The sequence below is a fragment of the Stenella coeruleoalba genome (assembly GCF_951394435.1).
Source record: "Stenella coeruleoalba genome assembly, chromosome: 4".
NCBI classification, from domain to species: domain Eukaryota; kingdom Metazoa; phylum Chordata; class Mammalia; order Artiodactyla; family Delphinidae; genus Stenella; species Stenella coeruleoalba.
Window position 1 is genome coordinate 26,843,599 of NC_137149.1, and position 20,970 is coordinate 26,864,568.

The following is a 20,970-nucleotide window of genomic DNA, read 5'->3' on the forward strand; positions in this document are numbered from 1 at the left end:
AAAAGAAGAGTAATGTTGGAGGCTTGAAAGAAGAGAAAGTGTAAAAATAGCAATGAGAGAGAGAGAAGGAGAAAGAATGGGAGTGAGTGAGCATGGAAGCGGATGAGGGTGGATTTGAGAAACTTTTAATACTGAAAAGGGGGTAGGACCAATGACTAGAGGTCCAGTGAGTTTGCAGAATTATTGTGTAGAAGTAAAAGAGGATGTAAGTATAATGCTTCAAGTTAGGACCTGGAAGTAGTACAGTCACTGATAATGATGTAGTTTGGGTTGTGGGCACAGAAATGGGTCACTAAGGTAGAGTAAAAGACACAAGTATCAGAAGTACCACCAAGGGGCTGAGGAAAGGGCACTGGACGGGTCATCCATGTTGATGGCTGTTATGGACTGAATGTTTGGGTCCCCTTCAAATTCATATGTTGAAACCCTAGTCCCAACGTGATGGTATTCAGAGGTGGTAACCCTGCGAGGTAATTAGGTCATGAGGGTGGAGCCCTCATGAATGGGACTGGCACCCTTATAAGAAGAGGTCAGAGGGCTAGCTATTTCTCTGTCCCCTACGTAAGGACAGAGCAAGGAGACAGCCGTGTACAATCTAGAGTAGGGCCCTCACCAGAACCCAGCCATGCTATCACCCTGATCTCGAATTTCCAGTTTTCAGAACTGTGAGAAACAAATTTCTGTTGTTTAAGCTACCCAGTTCATGGTATTTTGTTACAGCAGCCCACGCTGACTGAGACAATGATGAAATAACAAAGAACGAGAGGGATGGGGGCACCTAAAATGGGCAGGGAAGTCTCAGGAGAAGAACGTACCAGCAAAGGCCATGGTTGACGCTCTGAAAAAAGGAAGACAGTGGGTCCAGTTGCCTGAATTGACCATACATCACAGACACTCATACACATACACAAATTGTCTGACCTTCACTATGATCCAGTGTGATGGTCTGTTCAATCTCTGCATAGCTATGACTGATGCGCTCCTGGAGAGGCTCTGTGCTGGTCTCCATGAGATGAACAATATCCATTCGGTTGATCTTGGTGAGACATTCAATGAGACTGGTATCTGGGATATTAGAGAAAAACTATTTATTACACCTAAGGGCTACTCTTTTAAAAATCTCTTTCATTTAGTTGCCTTACTGAATTTTTTTGGTGATATATTGTAAGCATAGGAAAAATTTACTACAATTTTGATGTTTGTACAAGAAACAACCAAAGCCCAATTAAGGGTCTTTGTAAACGTAAGCAAACGAACAAGGGCTACATACGAAATGGGTGACGGAGCATATGCGCATAAGCCCTAAAGGCGGAGTTGCTAGATTACACAGAGGACACCCTGTCAAATGTGAAGTTTAGATAAAAGACAAATTGTTTTAGTAAAAGTATATCCCCAATACTGCGTAGGATATGCTTATACTAGAAAAGTATCTGTTGACTATCTGAAATTTAAATTTAACTGGGTGCTCTCAATTTTTATTTGCTAAATCTGGCAATCCTACCTAGAATCATGGTAAGAGAAGGAAAGATAAATGTGGGCTAGATGTAGATAAGGGAGGTCTCTAGGTAGGTCTTCAAAGAGGCATTAAACAAAGTGGCAAACTTAGACCAGCTGAGGGATAAGAAGTAGTTATGTCCTGTATCACTTCCCATTTTATTTGATGTGGTCAGAATATCATATATAAATCATTATGTAGAATATCTACTTGACATTTTCCCCGATTTTATTTATTTATTTATTTTAATTAAATTTTTTTTTCGGTACGCGGGCCTCTCACTGTTGTGGCCTCTCCCGCTGCAGAGCACAGGCTCCGGACGCGCAGGCTCAGCGGCCATGGTTCACGGGCCCAGCCGCTCCGTGGCATGTGGGATCTTCCCAGAATGGGGCACGAACCCGTGCATCCCCTGCATCAGCAGGCGGACTCTCAACCACTGCGCCACCAGGGAAGCGCCCCCCCCATTTTAGTTATTTAGGAGTAAAGGAAGCAGGAACTGAATGTAATGCACCATCAGTAAGACAATGGCTAATAAAGCAAGTGTGCTGCTGTCAATACATAGAAAATTTTAGGACTTTAATAACTTTCCTGTTAGCAGCCAGTGCTAGTATCACTTTCCACTAGTTAATGCTGTTCAAAGGAACACAGTACAAGAATTTTTATGCAACATGCATATTTGAGAAATGTTACAGCTTCTTCTCATTTGCTTACAGTAGCACTTCAGGTTGATGGCATCTGTCATTTTATCTGTTTACTGAATTTGCATAAAAGGTTTGTTGAACAAGACTTTTTTCTACCTCCGGCCTATTGCCTTTTACATATACCTCTCCACCTACCTGTCGCATGTTTCCCATCCCTTTCTAGCCAGTACTTCAATAGTGCATGACTCTGGTCTTGGAGGGAGTTAGGGTTCTCAATTCGAATTTGATGAATTTGCTCCTCAGTGAAATCCAGTTCTCTTGCTAATTCTAAAAGAGAAAATACTCCTCTGTAAATACATTAACTTCATAGTTTGAGTCTCTACACCTTGCCTTGTGATTTTGTAAATGATGTGTTCTTCGTATTGCTGTAACAGAGTTCCTTTATTTTTTCCTACTTATTAGAAATGACTCTCGTATGCCTTTGTTCTTCTAGCACTAACTGCAGATATTTTCCTTAAATTTGGGTATAGAATTGATCACTGTCATAGTGGAAATAGTAAGTCTGAGGCAATGATGATAAAATATGTAAATTCAGGACCATTTAATTCCAAAATTTGGAAGAGACCATTAATACTGGCTTATACTCTTAACCAAGACAATGGAAAATAAATGACTGAAAACAGTAGAAAGAGACCATGTCTCACTTTTAATCATAATTAGGGGACTTGCAAATACTATAAATTCTGTTTCTGGGTACTTGGATAAATACTGGTTGCAGCTATATTATGGTGGTTGGATAAACTCCTTTCTGTGATTTGATGTCACATGAATAAAAGGTCTGGGAAGGATTAACTGACCTAGGGAAGAAGCCTCAAAGTTTTCCTTTAAAGTCTACCATTAACATTCTATATGGTTGCTTATACATTGAGGTGTGTGTGCACGTGTGTGTGTGAATGAGGTGTCTTTTCGGAGGGCAATTTGCCAATATCTTTCAAAATTAAAAATATACATATATTTACGCAGCTTTTTTTCTTCTAGGAATATGCCCTATAGAAACACCCACAAAAATCTATCGGTGCATAAGGATGTCTACTGCCCCTAACAGGAAACAACCTAAGTAGCCATCAGCAAAGGCCACTGATAAAATTATGGTACCTCCACAGAGTGGAATTAAATAGCCATTTAAAAGAAGGCCATAGATATTTCTATGCTGATGGAGTATTTATGAAGAATACTGTTAAGTAAAATTTTGCTTATTTTTAAATAATAAGCATAGATGTGGGCACTGCAGATTTTTTTCTGAATACATGAGAAAGTGTCAGCAGTTACCTTTGAGGAAAGGGGCTCAAAGATGAGATATGGGTGTGAGAGACTTATTTATTTCTTATTTTATACCATTCAGTGATTGTAAGGTTTGAATTTTCACCAACTATAATAGATATTACGTTTAATATATACACTCATAAATACTTAAGAAGCAAAATAAATAATTCTGAATGCTACCTACTTGTCAGTCAATCAGGGATATTTTGATACCCTTCCTTCCCCTAAATCCCTCAATTAAATAAATCTGCTCAGTATTTTTAAATTACTTTAAAATGCTTTAGTCATTTATTCTACATTATCAGTTATCTTTGTTATCGATATTATGACTCCTATCTCCTATTCATACCAAATTTTTAAGAAACTGAAAGGAGATTAATATTAACTTTAAACTGCTTGTTTCAATTAAGTAGTCACAAGTGACATAAAAGGAAGTCAGACCAAACAAATAAACAAACAACAAAAACAGAAAAAAATCCAGATGGACAATCTTGCTTTAATATGTTAAGTAGCAGGAAAGATGAAAGGGTATAGCTTTAAAACCTACAACTCATGAGTTGCAAATAAACCATATTGATTTTAGAATTCACTTTCCATTAAAAAATTATGTAACATACAATTTCTAAACTGAAACATACCCATCTCTCAGAGAATTATTAAACATCTCATTCATATGTACTTCAACATTCATCTGAAGTAAATTTTAGTACTGTTCAGGATGAAGATATCTGATTCAAGGCATCTAAAACAAGGAGCCCCGGTTGAATCTCAAATTAAATTTTATGACAATTACAACTAACAATGGTTTTGAAACACAATAATCTCCCCAAAGTTTAGATATCCACAGCTCCCAAAGGAGGGTAGTGGGGTTTCTTATATTCTCAAAATCTCTTAATCTAAAGTTCTATTATTCAAAATGCCAGAGACAATAAAAGGCCTGCCCTGGTTCACGCAGTGAGTTAATGCAGACCCTGGATTTTCTAGTTCATAGTATCATTCTTTTCACTATTCCATGTGTTCTTCCTCAAAGAAAGGAAAAAAAGGCCTTTTTTCATTGTTAATGACAGTTGGCTGATGCAACAATGTCATTTAAACCAAGCAGGTTTTGTTGAAAAAAAAGGGTCACACTCATTTTACCTGTCCAGCTGAAACCAAGGTGATCAGCAATATACGCCAGCCTTTCCTCAATCCGTTCCTGCTCATCCTGTTGATCTACAGAAGGTCAAAAACAGAATGGCCAAAGGTTGTCCATGACAGGAGAGGAACCACAATACTGATCATCCAAAGAAAGGCAGTCAATTGTCCAAATATTCAATCATAGCACAAATTAACGATTACATTTTAAATCATATTAGATTGTGTGTTTGCCTGATTTCTGGAATGGAATGGGGAATAAATGTAATAAAAATCATGAAAACCATCTGCTTCCATATCTCTTTAATCAAGACTAGGCACTGGACATAATTATATAAGTTACCGATTTCTAGTAATCTTAGGACTTTCCTCTTAAAATTATCTGAGAGGATACTGCCCACCCGAAGAGAATCATCTAGCTCATCAAACACCAGAAAAATCATAAATGGGATGGAGAAATGGAGTAATTGGTTAGGACCTCCTATTATTGCCTGTGGCAGTATAAGATCATGTCTGGGTCATGTTGCAAAGAAATCACATCCGAGATTCACAAGAGACCGAGATCATGGGTTGATCAGACCATCGTGGCTTTTTTCAGTATGGCCAGAAACAACATTTATCTTGGTTCTGGTAACCTTGGAAGAAGGAAGAATAAAGTGTATGTATATGTATGTGTATGTCATATTGTCTTTTGGGCAAAGTTTCTGTCTGCTTACTACTAAGTAAGCTCATATAATACTCCCACAGACTATAATTTTCCCTGTGATTTTTAACCCCCATTAATTGATGGGCAGCATTTTAGGTCATGGTCATTTTTTTATAACCCAAATTTAAGAATAATAGTCTTTATTGTAGAGATATTGGAAGACCAGAGGCTACTTCTCAAAGCCATCTATGGTTTCCTTTTTTATAATTCAAAGAGCCATCATCCCTTCACAGTCAACTTAAATCATGCAAAGTTTGAGTTTTTGTTGTCTGCTGCATCTAATCAGAGTCCATTCTCCATTCATCTGCCGCATAAATGAAAAGCATGTTTTTACCTTATGATTGTTTGCTTAAAGTGTTTACCAATGGTATCTGAAATCCAACCTTTCTGAATCAAAAACAAATCCTCAACAATTAGAATTTCATGGTATGTGAAATCTTCTTGTGTAAATGGCTTCCTAATCATTGTAAAATCGTTAAGTACTTATTAAAGTACTCAAAGGTAATTAGAAAAAGCAATGAATCCTCATAATACGAAACAAAACCAAATATATCCGTACGCTTAATTTAAGGCTAAGCCTGGAACGTCAGAACAACAAAACTCAAAGCTTGCATGGCGTCACGTGCAGCAGCTAGAGAAAAGGCAAGATCCCCGTTGCCTGTCGATCATGTTTATGTTTTCCATAAGCATTCTCATTACTCAATCTTGAGATTGTTTCCACAGACAAGAGTATACAGAGAAAGCACAAAACACAAAGGGCTTACACAAACATAGTAACCACTACAGAAAGCTTAAAGAAAATGAGACACAAATCACCAAATAAAACAGACACACAAAAAAACTATATCAAATTTATGACATGCGTAGCACAGGGAATCCCAGTGGCTGGCAAATACCTTCAGCATGGTCATGGCCATTTTCATCAGGGATGCGTTCAATCAGAGTCTCAATGGACTCATCCCAAATGGGCCTTGTGTCAAAGATGTCCTCAGGAATTGAGTTCTCGGTCTCAACAGGTGGCAGATTTTCAATTACTGAAACTTCCAGGGCACTACTACTTTCGTCATCTGAAACTAACTCCTGTTCCCTTTCTGACTGTGTAAGTCTATCCACTAACTTGGAAGCCTCATCACTAATCTCCTCAAAGAATTCTATGGAGTTCCTGTAAAGGTCAAAGAAATGCTCCTTATTTTCTTTTGTGGGGCTTGTGGGCCCCCTGCAGGAAGATGTGGTGCTTTTGCTCTTTACTGGCAATCGGGATGCAAATATCTTTGGTTTTGTGGCCCCTTCCTCTGATTCTAACTCAAGCTCCTCTGCCCACTCTGTGCTTTCTGTTTCTGTCTCAATGTAACTTCTAGTTTTTACTGGACATTTGGTCTTTGCGTCCAAACTGGCATCAGATTCAGGTTTGCTTCTATTACTTGGCGCTCTGCTTGTCATGTCCTGTCCCTGAGGAGCCTCTGTTTTCTGTAGAGACAGGTCTAGATGCGAAGGCTGCTGCTCGACTCTTTGGACGGGCACTTTCGTGGGGATTTTAGACTTTGGTTTTGTTTCATCCTGTTTACTTTCCTCATCCAGGCTGGGTAGAAAATCTTCAGAAAGGGAGCTCTCATACTCCACAGATGGAGGTGCTGGGGTTGAAGTGGGTATAGTCCTTACAGGGATTTTGGACCTGCTTTCAGTAGAAGGCACATTCTCCATGGGTGCAGTAGGGATTTCAATGACTGATTTCTGTTCCTCTGGGGATGAATCGGGAGAATCATCACCCCGATCTGCATATACAGACCTAGTGACTGTGGAAAAATCTAACTGAACTTGTCCAACCGGTTTAGGGGAGTCGGGGCAAGCTGTCTGCTTCACACTGGACAGGGGAGGTGTGTCACCCATTCCCACGGAGGGGAGGTCCTCAGCTCCCGCAGAAGGTGCCTCTTTCACTGATGTTTCAATGGAGGCTGAAATCTCCATTTGGGAGTTAAGTGGAGCGTCTGAAGCGTGTGTTTCTTCTACTTCCTCACTCAGGTCATCGGGGAGTAGCTCTGCTTCGTCATCCACTGTTTCTTTCGATTCTAAGAGTGCTAATGACTCAGCCGATGTCTCCAGCTGTAGGGGCTCAGCACCAGTACCCCCTTCTCTCATGTCTTCAGAGAGAGTCTCTTCCCTGGATTCCTGCCCAATTTGGAAAAAGTGGAAACTTTCGTCTGCATAGGACCTTTTGGTCATATCAATGGCACCACTTCGGGTCATCTCAAACAATTTTCCTTCCTGAAAGAGAAACGGATTTTGCTCACTGGTTGGGGTCCCCTCTTCAGTTGGGGTCCTAGCAGGAGTGGTGTCAGGGGTGGTACCCTGCGATTGTCTGTCTACCATCAAACCAAATATCTTCTGTTCTTCCTCTTTCACTCGAGCCTCAAAGGCTTCATCATCCTCACGGATTTCACTCCAGGAATCAGAATCTACATCAGTTTTTGTGATGATGACTTTGCTTCTCTGTTCACCAGCAACTGTTGATGCATTTGGTACGGTTGGCTCTAAAGATGAGGAGGCTCTATCCGACTGCATTTCCCACAAGGTACTTTCTTGTTTGGGTTCTACGTCCAGGTTCTCGTCCTCAAAATTAGATTCTTCACTTGAAACAGTTCTTCCAGAGGCGCTTGTCACTTCTGTGTCTTCAGTGGAGGATGTGATGGTAACAGAAGACACTTCAGAAGAGTGAAAACTTGTGTGTCTTGTATCTGTTTGGGTTTTGCTTTCTTCACTAGAGAAAAAAGGTTGAGAAGGAACATTTTCATAAGGGCTTATGATTTGAGGATCAGAGATTTCATCAGTCTCCGCTGGGTCAGACACTGGAACATCCAAGGACGATCTATCAGTTTGAGTAGTAATGGATGAGTCTAGAGTGGACCGGTCCTCTGGTAAGCTCTCAAAAGCTTGGTCAGGTTTTGTGACCTCCATTTTTGTAGCAGAAGATGTAGAGACTATGTCTTCGTCTAATTCTTTTGCTTCAGATGCTGGACAACGATGCAAAGAGGACAAAGATGAAGAGCTTTCACTGGGACAATCTACTTGTGGAGATTCGACTCCAGAAACATCAAGCTCTTCTTCTGTATCTTTTCCACCAGTGTCTTGGAGAGCTAATGATTCCTTATGGATAACTAGCTGCTCACTGACATCATCACCAGTGGAACTGCGGAGACCTGAAGAGACAGGAGTGGCTGAGCCGCTGGGACTCCCTGCTTCATACCCACGGTCATCACAAAGTTTTTGTTGATCAGCATCTCTGTTTAGATCATCATAAGACATCTCTGGGCCATCAGTAGAAACAGTATGACTGTCTTCAGATAAATGAGATTCACGATCTTTTTCTTCCTCTGATTTACCTGAATCTTCCTGAGTATCTTCATTCATCTTAAAAGTGTATTGTTTGGAAACAACAGGCTGGAATTGTACTTCTTCGGGACTGGAATTTGAGTCTATGCTGGATGGAAGTGGGGAAGGGGGTTGCACTTGAATAACTGGCTCTGATAAGAGGCCTGAGTCAGCACCTTTCTTCAGCTGTGTCAACTCAGGTTCACTTTCTGAGGAGGAAGAAGCCTTTCTGCTCTCTGATGTTACAACCACAGGGACATCGCTTTCATCCTCTACACTCTCCGTGTGTTTTGTTTCATCCATGTCTGCTGAACAGTCAACATCTGCGTCAGAGGATGAAGAAGATTCTTCTTGCTTGGGTTCTCTTTTGTAGTCCCTTTTCTGCTTTGCTTCTTGTTCAAGTTCATCAAACGTTTTGATTTTGGTTACCATTTTAAACATTTCCTCTTCAGGTGTGAACCTCTTTCTCTCCCCATTTTCTGAGTCATCCTCCTCTGCACATTCAGGAATCACAGCTGGTTTGGGGGTGCCTGCATCTGTGGTTTTGGGTGTGACCTCATAGCTAATTTCTTCGGAGCTGGGGGTGTCAGGGGAAAGGGGGCTCTTCCCTGAGCTCTCCATGAGTGACGTCTGCTCAAGGCTGTCATCCTCAGCACTGCCGTCTGGGTCTCGGAGCAGCCGGGACCGCATAGAGGCCACTTCCGTGAAGAGTTCTGTTTTGGCAACGGCTGAAGGAAGAGGAAAGTGACTCGGCAGAATTCCAGCCTTCATCTTTGGTTCAACAGGGCTGCTTTCAAGAGAATCATGGCAAGGGGATTCTTTCAGAGGACTCGGTTCCAGAGAATCAGGAGTTTTGTGTGAGGAGTTATCCTCCAGCACTGGGCTGGCTTCCAGGGAGTCTTTGTGGCTCACTGTGAAGGACTCATCAGCCCCAGGGCTGAGGACCTCACTATCACGGCTAGGGAGTGCGAGTTCTAAGCCTTGGGGACTTCTAATGACCCCCTGGGGCTTTGGCTCAGCCCTTGGGCCTGTCTCTACAGCAGCATCAGGCAGCGGCAAGGCCTTCGTCTCATCTGAGGGCTCGGTGGCTGTGGATCCCTGAGCTTCAGTATCCATTTGTGTCTCATGGGCTGAACTAACATATTTAAGTGGACCTTCATCACAGGACACTTCCTCAGTCAGTCCTTCGGATGTTTCTTTTGCTAATGATACGCCTTGGCTGCCAAGGCCGTCACCTTCTTGTGGGGGGCATGTGTCTTTGGAAGGGTCTAGGGTGACCTCCTTCAGCAAACACTCAGCAGAGGGCTCTGTGCCCCCCGTGACTGCAGCACCTTGCCCTTCAGAACCATCAGTAACGTCTTTGGTTGAGGGATGTCCTTTTTCGGAATGAATTTCTGGTGGTGTTTTTAACTTGGTAGTTTCCTTTGTTTCCTCAATTTGCTCCTCCCTTTTCTTTGGTGAGAAAGAAAGGCTTTCTGGGCTTGTCTCGGGGGTCTCTGCTAGGCCCTCATGCTTATAGCTTTCTTCTGAACTAATCTGAGGGGTTCCTTCCATCAGGCTGCCACACGGAGAACCTGCTACCCCTTCCTGCTTCAGGCTTTCCGAACTGCCATGTAAGGCACCACTCTGTAAAGACAGGGCTGGGAGGAACTCATCTTTCATGTAATCTAGCGGGAACGTTGTGTTGAAAGGACTAGTGAGCACTTGGTCTAAGTGCAGCTGCGCCTTCTCAGTCTCTTCACTCAGGCGGAACTGTTGGTATTTGTCATTGTCTTCCAGTTCCTGCTTAATGACGTCAGAAAAGTCAGTGGAGGTTTTCCTGTCTGGGCTGATCTGGAGATCCATGTCTCCCTGTTCATCAGCCAGCTTTTCTTTGGGGACTTCACTATCTTTATGGCTTTCTTCTTCAGGTGCTGGCTGAACAGGTTCGGGTGTTTTGTGGTTGAGCGCTTTCTCCTTTCCTTCAGCTACATCTTCTCTCTTAAACCCTGCGGAGGAAGCACGGACCGCTCTTCTGGATTCTGAAGGTCCCGTGACCAGGAATCTCTGGCCTCGTTTGATTGTCTGACTCTCCGTTTTATGCGTTTCTCTCGGGGTTACTATCTGCCCCTTTTCTTTTTCTACCCGAACTTTGCTTTTTTCTTGTGGCTGTTTTGGTTTTGCGGATTTGTGCTCAAAGAGTCCAGTCTTATGTTTAGATGGGTCCTGACCTGACTGGAAAGCTTTCATCAACTCCCGAACAGACATTGTCTCCTCGATTCTTTCTGTTTTTGAGGTGGGGGAGACAGCTGGTTGCTTGTCTGTTTTCCCAGAAGGTGACACAGGCAGGTGCTTCTCGGTTTTCCCAGAGGTTGAGACAGGTGAATGCTTTTCCATTCTTCCAGCTGGTGATACAAGCAAGCGTTTCTCTGTTCTGCCAGGTGACACGGGTGGATGTTTCTCTGTTCTCCCAGAGGGCGAGCTGGGTGGGCGTTTGTCTGTTTTACCTGAAGGCGAAACAGGTGGGTGTCTTTCTGTTTTTGTAGAAGAGGATACAGGGGAGTGTCTTTCAGTTTTTGCGGAGGGTGACAAGGGTGAGTGTTTCTCAGTTTTACTTGACGATGACACAGGTGAGTGCTTTTCAGTTTTTGCAGAGGGTGACAAGGGTGAGTGTTTCTCGGTTTTACTCACTGGTGATACTGGAGGGTGCCTCTCAGTTTTTGCAGAAGAGGAAAGAGAAGAGTGTCTTTCTGTTTTCAAGGAGGGTGACGCTGGCGCATGTCTCTCGGACTTCAGAGAGGGGGATGCAGCTAGATGTGTCCTTTGTGTTATCTTTTTTGGCACATCTTCTTTGCCTTTGACTCTGACAGGCAACTTGCTTCGCCCTTTCTGTTCATCTTCCACTCGTTTCTGAAGGGCCTTCACCTTGTCCTTTATGGAACCAATGGGAGTTTCTTCTATCAAAGGTGACGTAGCTTTTACAGGGGGAAGAGGCACGGGGGCTAAACCTGGGTCCTCATCTAATGACTCTTCTGAACTACCTTTTTTAAGTTCAGTTTTTTCTGCACTAGCTTGTGAACTATCCTCTTTTTGTTTCTGTTTTTCTTTTAGTTTCCTTCTCACTGGCTTCTTTATGCCCAGGCTTGGTTTGGGCTGTTTCTGTGTGCTCTGTGTCTCCTCTGAAGGTGCTTCTTTAGCTCTCCCTTCGCTTTCAGAGCTCCTGCAAGGCCCCGGAGCCTCGCGTTTCTCCCCTGCCAGATCTTGCACCGTCTGCGGCAGCTCTTTGTGAGGAGACACGTAGGAATTTAGATCCTCGGCAAGGTAGTTCACTAGCCCTGTCGAGTCTTTCTCTACTTTTGCTTTGGTCTCTTTCTCTATTCTAACTTCTGCACATGGGTATTCGGTGATTTCTAAAGCTGCTTTTTGCTTAGCCTCCTCTATTTCCTCATCACTGACAATAACCCATTCCTCTTCCACTAATTCTCTCTCTGGCTGAGACCTTGGCACACTGTCTTCATCTCTCATGCAGGTTCCGCTTCTCAGGATTTTGTTCACCTTCTCTAAGTCCTCTTTAACTCTTTCAACAATTTCAAAAGGCTCCCCTGGCTCTTCCTCAGCAGCCTTCACCAGCTCCTTCACTTTGAGGGAACCTGCCCTATCGGATCCATCTGTGGTCAAGATGGCAGTCATTTTGATCAAATCTTGTTTCATCTCAGAAACTTCAGAGAGCAAGTCCGGACTTGCTAGGACAGGAACTTCATTAACCAGGTGACTTTTCAGGACAGATGTTTCTGTAGATTCTGTCTCATCATCTTTGATGTGAATGAAAAACATTGAAAGTAAAATGGAAATCAAAAAAGATATTGGCAAATGTAATCAGGACTGAAACGACACAGTGTCTTTTCCTGTTGTGGCGGGTGGAACAACAAAAATGGGCTGGGAATGGTGGATCCACAAGGTCTCAGGATACAAAAGCAAAGCAAGGCTAACGGAAAAAAAACTGAAAAGGAAAAATGAGCAGGAAATAACTTGCTTAATTTTCTCACTTGTAGCACATCCACACATACAACAAAACTGTAACAACTAATCAAGACACACACAAAATCACAAAACAAAGAACGAACGCAGTGAAATTACACAGAGATATCTCAAGATTGTTCAGATGTTACAGACCAATGTTGAAAAAAGATGAACATGGGAAAAAAAGGAAAAAAGCATTAGAAATTGCAGAAAGTTGATTTCCTCTAGGAGAAAGCCAGTAGTAGCAAACTCAGAATATCGTCTAATGATGTATAGACATTGTTTAATCATACAAAAATCTGGAATTCAGTATATTTAGTTCTGCCAATACACAATGACTATGTAAAATATATCTGAATCAGCTGCAAACCGGCATTTCATCTAAGGGAAATTCACACCAACAACGAAACGAACAGTCTTGTGCTGAGAGGCATGGTCCTTTCCTTGGAGCAACCTCCTTGTTTAGACACATAATGGACAGACCAAGGAGGGAAAGAAAGGAAAGGAAAGAAAAACAACAAAAACAACGATTGTGATTAAACTTATATGTGAGTCCAAAGTTAAAATGTGATGCATGGCAACCCAAATCAGAGACAGTCACACAGGACACACGCACAGTTTATGTAAGCCAAGTTATTTCCATGCAAAGCAAAGGTGGAATAAAACTGGTGGGAGAGGTGGCCTTGCTGAAATGTGCAGGCAGGAGAATGGTAAGAAATTAGAACAAATATGGAAAACGTTACTGTGGTGAAGCATATTTACTTCCCTAAAAGTCCACATACAAGATGCTCGATGCAGTATGTTTGAGGCATAGGTAGTGGGGGCCTGCACCCCTTAAAGGCAAGGGGGAAAACTCAAACTCTCTTGGGATTTATTCTTGAAAAGACCTTAGGAAAGAGTCCTTTCAACAGAGCCCTCCTTTGGAGATTATTTCATGCCTGGTTGAAGATTATTTTTTGATTGTCTTTATACTAAAAGAAAGCCAAACATGAGTCTATATTTGAAACTTTTAAAGCAGTCACAATACCTGGGAGTCATTCAGGAGGATCTATGACATTATAGCAATATAGTAACTTTTTAAAAATGATTGAGCCAGATGGATGAATTTTTAATTCCTACTAGCTTGTATCCAAGGAACAAAGGGCCATTTAAATAAACATCGTAGTCCCAGAGAAGAAAGTGGGATAATAAAATCTCTTTAAAAAGAGGAATTAATGAAGGCAATGATAATGTAAATTTTTTATAAACATAAATGCCTTCTCTTGAGAGAATCAGTATATGTTGAGGAGCTATACTATGTGAAATGCATATACAAAGATATATTAAACTACTTTATATCAATACAGATTTGTTCAGATATAAAACAATGAAAACATCCGGAATTTCAAATATTCTCATCCTGAATAATGATTTAACATGAGGGTAAGGAGACTCTCATTTGAAAGTATTTCAATAACTTAGCAGTAAATTACATTGTGCTAGGACTTCAAAAGAAGGGGGGAAAAAAAAGCCTGATGATTATTGCATAGGGCCTGATGACCATATTAAACATGGTTCTAAGTTTTCTTCTTTTGGGAACAGCACCCTGAAATACAGTGAATCAAAATAAATCTTAAAATGAATAAACATTAAAAATTAGATTTTTTTCTAGAGCATTTGGGGCATAAAAGCAAGAAGGAAACCTGAAAAACTCAACTTCTTCCACATAAGAAGTTAGAGTCACCAGAAACAGTTCAACACACTAAAAATTTAATTGACTGTTACAAACCTGAAATGAACTCTAAGATAGCTCTCTCAAAGTCTGTAAAAACCAGTTCTCTTTGTACTAGATTACGTTTAGGCTTTGAATCATTATTTAAAATTAGCACTATTATGACATACTGCTGTGATTAATAATTTCATCCAGGAGGTTTTAATTTTTGCTTTTCTGGTTCTTAATTTTTTCAGAAAGTTTTCACAAAAGTCCATTAGACCTCAGCCCTAGAAAAGTCAGTTATACTTCACCACAGTAAGAGGTGTAAGGGGTAGGGGTCGGGGTGGGGTGAGGGGAGAGTTAGCTTTAGCTGAAAACTATTAAGACAGTATCACTTTTGCAGGTGTAGCCTACATAAATAATGAGCTCTCTACTGATGTCAGTTGTTGCTTGATATAAAAAGTGATACTGTCATGTCAGAGCTTAAAAAAAATGAGATGACAATATTATGCTAACAAATGGACAAAAACGGTAGGGTGGGTTTCTAAACAAGCATAACAGCAATAGCAGGGTTAACAGGGATCTAAAAGAAAGTGAATGCTTAGATGAATAATCATTGCATTTTACTGCTAATTAGCTCACAAATTAGATATATTCATAATTTAACTGGCCAAGCTGCTTTTCTAAATAAATATTAATGATTAATAAGGATAGTATAAAAACATAATTATTATAGTGGTTAGTAATGGCAACTAGCTTGCATCTTGATTCATGCTTTTCTTTATTGTAGCCAGCTTTCAAACAAACTCAATTTTATTTGAAATCTTACTTTTTTCTGATGTCATATCGATCTGAAAGAAAACATACATAAATTGAATGGTTACAAATAGCATCTTGCCTCACAGCCCCTGATGTGTACAGTAAGCTCCTATTTTACAGACGTGGGAAATGCCATAAGCTAGAGGAAGGTCAGAGTAATTTGCTACTGTTCTTCCCTAGAGTCTCTGATTCTTATCCTAACTTTGAAAAAACAAATCTCCTTTCTAGACACTATGGGTGGAGAGTCCTTTCTAACATGTTACTCCTGGGAAGGTATGATGCAGGTGTGTTTGATGTTAGAAATACATATTACGGAAAAGGCCAGGAAAAAAGTGAAGTAGGTTTTAAACAGTAAGTGTCAATTTAGTTGAGAGAAAGGAAAGAACAAAGAGCATGCCAGGGTGTTACATTCTACAGAAGTAGTTTCATTATTAGTTATAAGCCAGAATTCCAAATCCTGAAAAGAATACAAACTGGATCTGTCGCCCTGAATAGTTCCTGAAAATACTCATTAGAGAAATCATAAGCCTAATGGAAGAATTCATTTGAACATAGCAAAGTTGGTTTCATAATTGTGTTGCTCTTTCAACAAGGTATGCACGTATCATCTTGAACAGCTTGGGGATTGAGTCATCAACTACAGAAAGGAAATTGAATATGAGAGACAAAGAGTGACTGCACAGTTGAGGGAAAAAATAACTTCAGTCTTGTCGTAAGTTTATTGTGTATCTGGTTATACGTGGCAGGACAATGAGTCTCTCATCCTGCCCCACTGCCTTGGTATCGGTAAAGAAGTGAATTCAGGGGCAGTCTATGAACTGGTAAGGCCTTACATTTTAAGCTGGTGAGTACAAGGGTGTTTATTATGTTTTTCTTTATGGTTTTCTAGTTTAAATCCAACAGAATAACATTAAAAAATAAAATTAGTATATTTGACAACATTTACGTGCAGCTAATAACAATTCCATTTGTCTATCTTAGAAACAGGAAGCTATATGTTAATCAGTTAAGTATATGGACTTTTCCAACGATTTCTTTCATTTCTATGATAATGTTTGGGCATTTTCAGACCTTTATAAGGGAAACAAACGCACACTTGCTTTGACTATCGAAGCAGGTATAATTCAAATGGCTATTTATTCAAGGTAACCTCTCTAAGGCTCATTTTCTTCATCTGTCACATATCATCTATGATATGATAGCACACACCTCACAGGGTGACTGTGAGATCAGTGTTGGTGGGGTATGTGGAGCACGTAGTAAAGAATCTACCTTATAAGAAGTGCTCATTATATGTAGAGTTCTGCATTATAATATTAGTATAGTCAAATGGATGAACTATATGCTCCTTAAAGTTTTTATTTCAGTAGTTCTCAAACTTTTTGTTATTAACCCCCCTTTACACTCCTAAAAAAATACTGAGGAGTCTGAAGAACTTCTGTTTATGTTTAACATATATAAATAAATATGTGTATTACAAATAAATATACAAGAACCCAAGTATACACAAGCGCACATTCCAGAGTGTCAGGGTGATGATGTCATCACATGTAATGGAGCCTCTGGAAGACTCCTATGTAGCTTGTGAGGATATGGGAGCTAAAAGGCAAAAAATGTTTCAGTACTATTAAGGAAAGAGTTTTGACCTCCAGGCGTCTCCAGACCAACCTTTGAGAACCACTGAGATAATGGTTTTGGTCTTCAGCTGTTGGTAGAGAAATCTCTATTGCTACATAAAGACAGGTAAGAATTTATAGGGAAATTTTACTGTCCTCTGAAATCAGTCCATAAGATGAGAAAACAGGCTCAGAGAGGTTAAGTAAGATCGTGACCCTTTAATTACTAAGGACAACGGTGTAACCCTTCTAAGACACAGGTAACCATGTGCTCTTATCAGTGGTTATAGCAGTAACACAGCCATTAACAAGTGACAATGCCACACAATTACCTCTTCCTCCTGTTCTTGATCTGACTCTGATTCCTTGCCGCCCCAAGATGCCATGCAAGATGGAAAAAAGAGAGCAGGAAGAGTGGAGAGTATTTAGAAGAAAAGACAAGACTAAATACCCTGACAACAGATATCAATAGGTAAGCATACGTCAGCATACTTGTATTTTTTCTTACTAACAGTGTACAGAAAACAAGCACAAAAATTAAAGAAGATTGATTTAAATGCAAATGTCTGTAGATTCAAGAGACAAAAGAACCAAGATTATAAATAGACTAATCTACTAGACAAAAGAACTAAAATTATAAATATACTAATTTCAGATGCTCCGTTACCAGCAGCCTCAAAGTTTGACGTTTAATGGATTTGATGGCATATGTCTACAGAAATGGTGATGACAATATCTCAGCCATTAACAGATATTGGCTAAAAATGTTAAAAGCCACAAATAAACATATGGTGAAAATATTTTCAATACACAGGCAATATTTAGGAGTTCTATTATAATCAAGAGCTACTAAGTTCTAAAATATATCTGAACTATACACTGTTTGGCAATTTTTTCTTTTGTTTTGAGTTACTAAATGGAAAGTTGTCCTGGACCATCACGGCATTAATAACTGTGTCTGATACATCTTGACTTAAAAGTAAAAAGTAATAATAAACTAAATGCTTTCTTTCATAGCACATTGAAAGCTCATTGAAATCAGAGACAAAGCTCATTCATCTTTATATATCACTTAGGTGGATCGCCCCAGCAGTACATATTTCTTCGTGGTTCTTATTTGGTATTCTGCTTCGGTGACTCAAAAGTGATCAGCAGTACAAACCCCAAAGTACATTCTGTACCACTGGAGTGCAACTACAGTCCACTTACTGGATCAATATACCTATTGCTGTATTCTAATTCTTGGAATAATATGTAAATTTATGTAAACAGATACTGGTATTTCATTTAATTTTTATCATTTAATAAGAACTTACAATGTTAAACATGACACTACATGCTTATCTCTATGTGACTGATCTCTAATTTATAAGAATAATTAAGTAAGAAAAATATACTGTGGTAAATAAAAAGAAGTATAGGAAATGTTTTGTTTTGCAGAGTCAAGATTTAGGATTTTAAATATACTTCTACCTCTCCTCCAGGTCTCACCTGCCACTACTCATCCCACTTCCCAACCTCTAAAATTCACACTGATCACTTGCTATAACCTCCTATAAATTGCCATGTGGGAGCTTTCCATTCAAAGGAAAGGGATACTGGTTAAAATTTTTTTTAATAATAAATAAAGTTCTCCCCAACATTTAATTCATCCCCCTTGCCTTCTTTGATTTGATCAGAGTAATCAAAGAATTCTATAATGGGGAGAGGTTTGACTAGAAAGTAATACCTGTAGGTAGATTTGGGTCAAGAATTAATGAATTTTCCTTTCAACCATGTTTCAAATCTACTCCTATAACATGCGAGTATTTTATATACTAATCATGTTAAAATAGTTGAAAAATTAATTTGATGCTCCTAAAACAGTACAGGTTACAAGATGAACAAATAATTATTTTAGCAACAAGGTAAAATATCCTGTTGTTGCTCTGAATCTCATAATACATAATCCACCTGTGAACTGGTAGTAAACCGAAGCTAACAGACTCATAAAGTTTTGGTAGGGTGAAATGTACTAGTATGGTGCCAGGAGGGCACATAAAAACAATAAGAAAGGCAAAGTGAACTATTTAATTTTTAAAAATTAGTCCAAAAAATTAAATCTTAAATTTGAATTTTCTCTCTTCCATATTCAATATGTATTTATAGAAAATTTTCCATCAAAGTGAATTTAATGTGAAATAAGGTAGAGCTACTTTTTCCCTTACTTAAATGGAAAATAATAAATTGGACAGGGTATCAAAAATGACTGTTATATATGGTTGCATTCAGTGTCTTTGCTTTTATTTATTTTAAAGAATTTGAAAATCAAATACTATACTCCCTGAATTGCACTACAGCAGATTACAATACCTTCGCATAAATTGGCAGGGTGATGTTTAAGTTGCAAATAGCTTGATGCACCAGGCCTCTTGTAGATTTTGGCTCTTTCATAAATGATAGTCGTCCGCAAGGTTCCTGAGTTGTATCACGTACCTTGAACAAGAAAGGCATACATGCTTCACCCATGTGATGCACACTATTTATTTTAATGAGATGATACTCAAAAGAATCAGGAAATATCATTAGATAATGCTAAATAAGGATTTGGAGGTGTTCCTTTTCTCCTTTCCTATTGTCATTTAGAATGGTTAAAAAAGATCATTTAGCTTAAAAAAAATGTGGTAAAATATACATAACATAAAATTTACCATTTTCGTTTATACACTTACCATTTCCAAGCATACAATTCAGTGTCATGAAGCACATTCACAGAGTTGTGCAATCATCACTACTATGCAGAATTTTCCATCGTCCCAAACAGCAGCTCTGTACCCATTAAGCAGTAATTCCCCATTCTACTCCTCCCCCAGCACCTAGTAACCTCTATTCAGCCTTCTGTTGTTATAAATTTGCCCCTTCTAAGTGCCTCGTATAGGTAGAGTTATACATTCACATTGCAACATATATCAGAATTTCGTTCTTTTTAAAAGTTTGTGTTAAATTATACATAAAACATCATTTCAACCATTTTTACATGCACAGTGTAGTAGCATTAAGTACATTCACACTGTTGTATAACTATTACCACCATGCATCTTCAGAACGTTTTCACCTTCACAAACTGAAACCGTTCCCATTAACTTCCCATTCCTTCCTTCCCCGATCCCCTGGTAACGACCATTCTATTTTCTGACTCTGCATTTGACTACTCTAGGTACCTCATATAAGTGGGAACATACAATATTTGGCTTTTGTGTCTGGCTAATTTCACTCATTTTAAGGCTGAATAATATTCCACTGTATGCATATACCACATTTTGTTTATCCATTCATCTGTGGATGGGTATTTGGGATGTTTCCACCTTTCGACTACTGGGAAGATGCTGCTATGAACATTGCAAGTAACCAAGTCCCTGCTTTCAATCCTTCAGGAATTGCTGGATCATATGCTAATTCTATGTTTAACTTTTTGAGGAACTGCCATACTGTTTTCCACAGTGGCTGCACCATTTTACATTCCCACCAGCAATCAATGTATCAGGATCCCAATTTCTCCACATCCTTACAAACAGTTGTTATTTTCTGTTTATTTGTTTGTTTGTGATAATAGCCAACCTAATGGGTATGGAGTGGGATCTCACTGTGGTCTTAGTTTGAATTCACTTAAGTTATTGAGCATATTTTCATGTGCTTATTGGCCCTTTGTATATCTTGTTTGGAGAAATGTTTATTTAAGTCGTTTTCCTATTTTTGTATTGTGTTGGTTATAAAATGACTTTTGCACATCAATAATATCAAATATTAGCACAATTATACAGCTGTTTGTGTTAAATGGATCCACTGCCCCTCAGCAGTTAGTGCTTAATGTGTGATCTGTAAGAGCCTTTCTTTAATCGGGCAAAACAACTGAACCAGAAATGGCACAATGAAGGCCTGCAGTAGAGATCTTGAGAAAACTTAACAGACTTATTAAAATTTAAATAGAATTATTACTTCAATTTCACAAATCTCTCACTCATATCCATTTTTGTCCCTCTTTAGAACTGGGAATCTAGGACAAAACTTGTATATGTTACTGCCAAATTCCTAACGTGGATTAATATTCCTAAAGAGGGACGACAAATTAATGGTACACTGAAGTGTCTCCATAAATATTTGTTGAATGAATTTATGAAAGTATATCCAGTCTATAGCTC

The 20,970-nt window shown here is 39.4% G+C and overlaps 1 protein-coding gene across 2 annotated transcripts in view; it reads right to left on the reverse strand.

Annotated features, from left to right (window-relative positions):
- ANK2 (ankyrin 2) overlaps positions 1–20,970 on the reverse strand; it is a 680,317-nt gene that overhangs the window by 16,346 nt on the left and 643,001 nt on the right. The window contains exons 34-40 of one of the 2 annotated variants that reach the window (XM_079919368.1): positions 19,145–19,267; positions 17,125–17,157; positions 15,187–15,208; positions 6,196–12,456; positions 4,597–4,671; positions 2,332–2,463; positions 922–1,065 (exon numbers count right to left, since the gene is read on the reverse strand). In XM_079919368.1, the coding sequence (XP_079775494.1) occupies positions 922–1,065; positions 2,332–2,463; positions 4,597–4,671; positions 6,196–12,456; positions 15,187–15,208; positions 17,125–17,157; positions 19,145–19,267 (6,790 nt within the window). The remainder of the gene's footprint in view (positions 1–921; positions 1,066–2,331; positions 2,464–4,596; positions 4,672–6,195; positions 12,457–15,186; positions 15,209–17,124; positions 17,158–19,144; positions 19,268–20,970) is intronic. The other variant, XM_079919367.1, reaches the window with a different exon arrangement.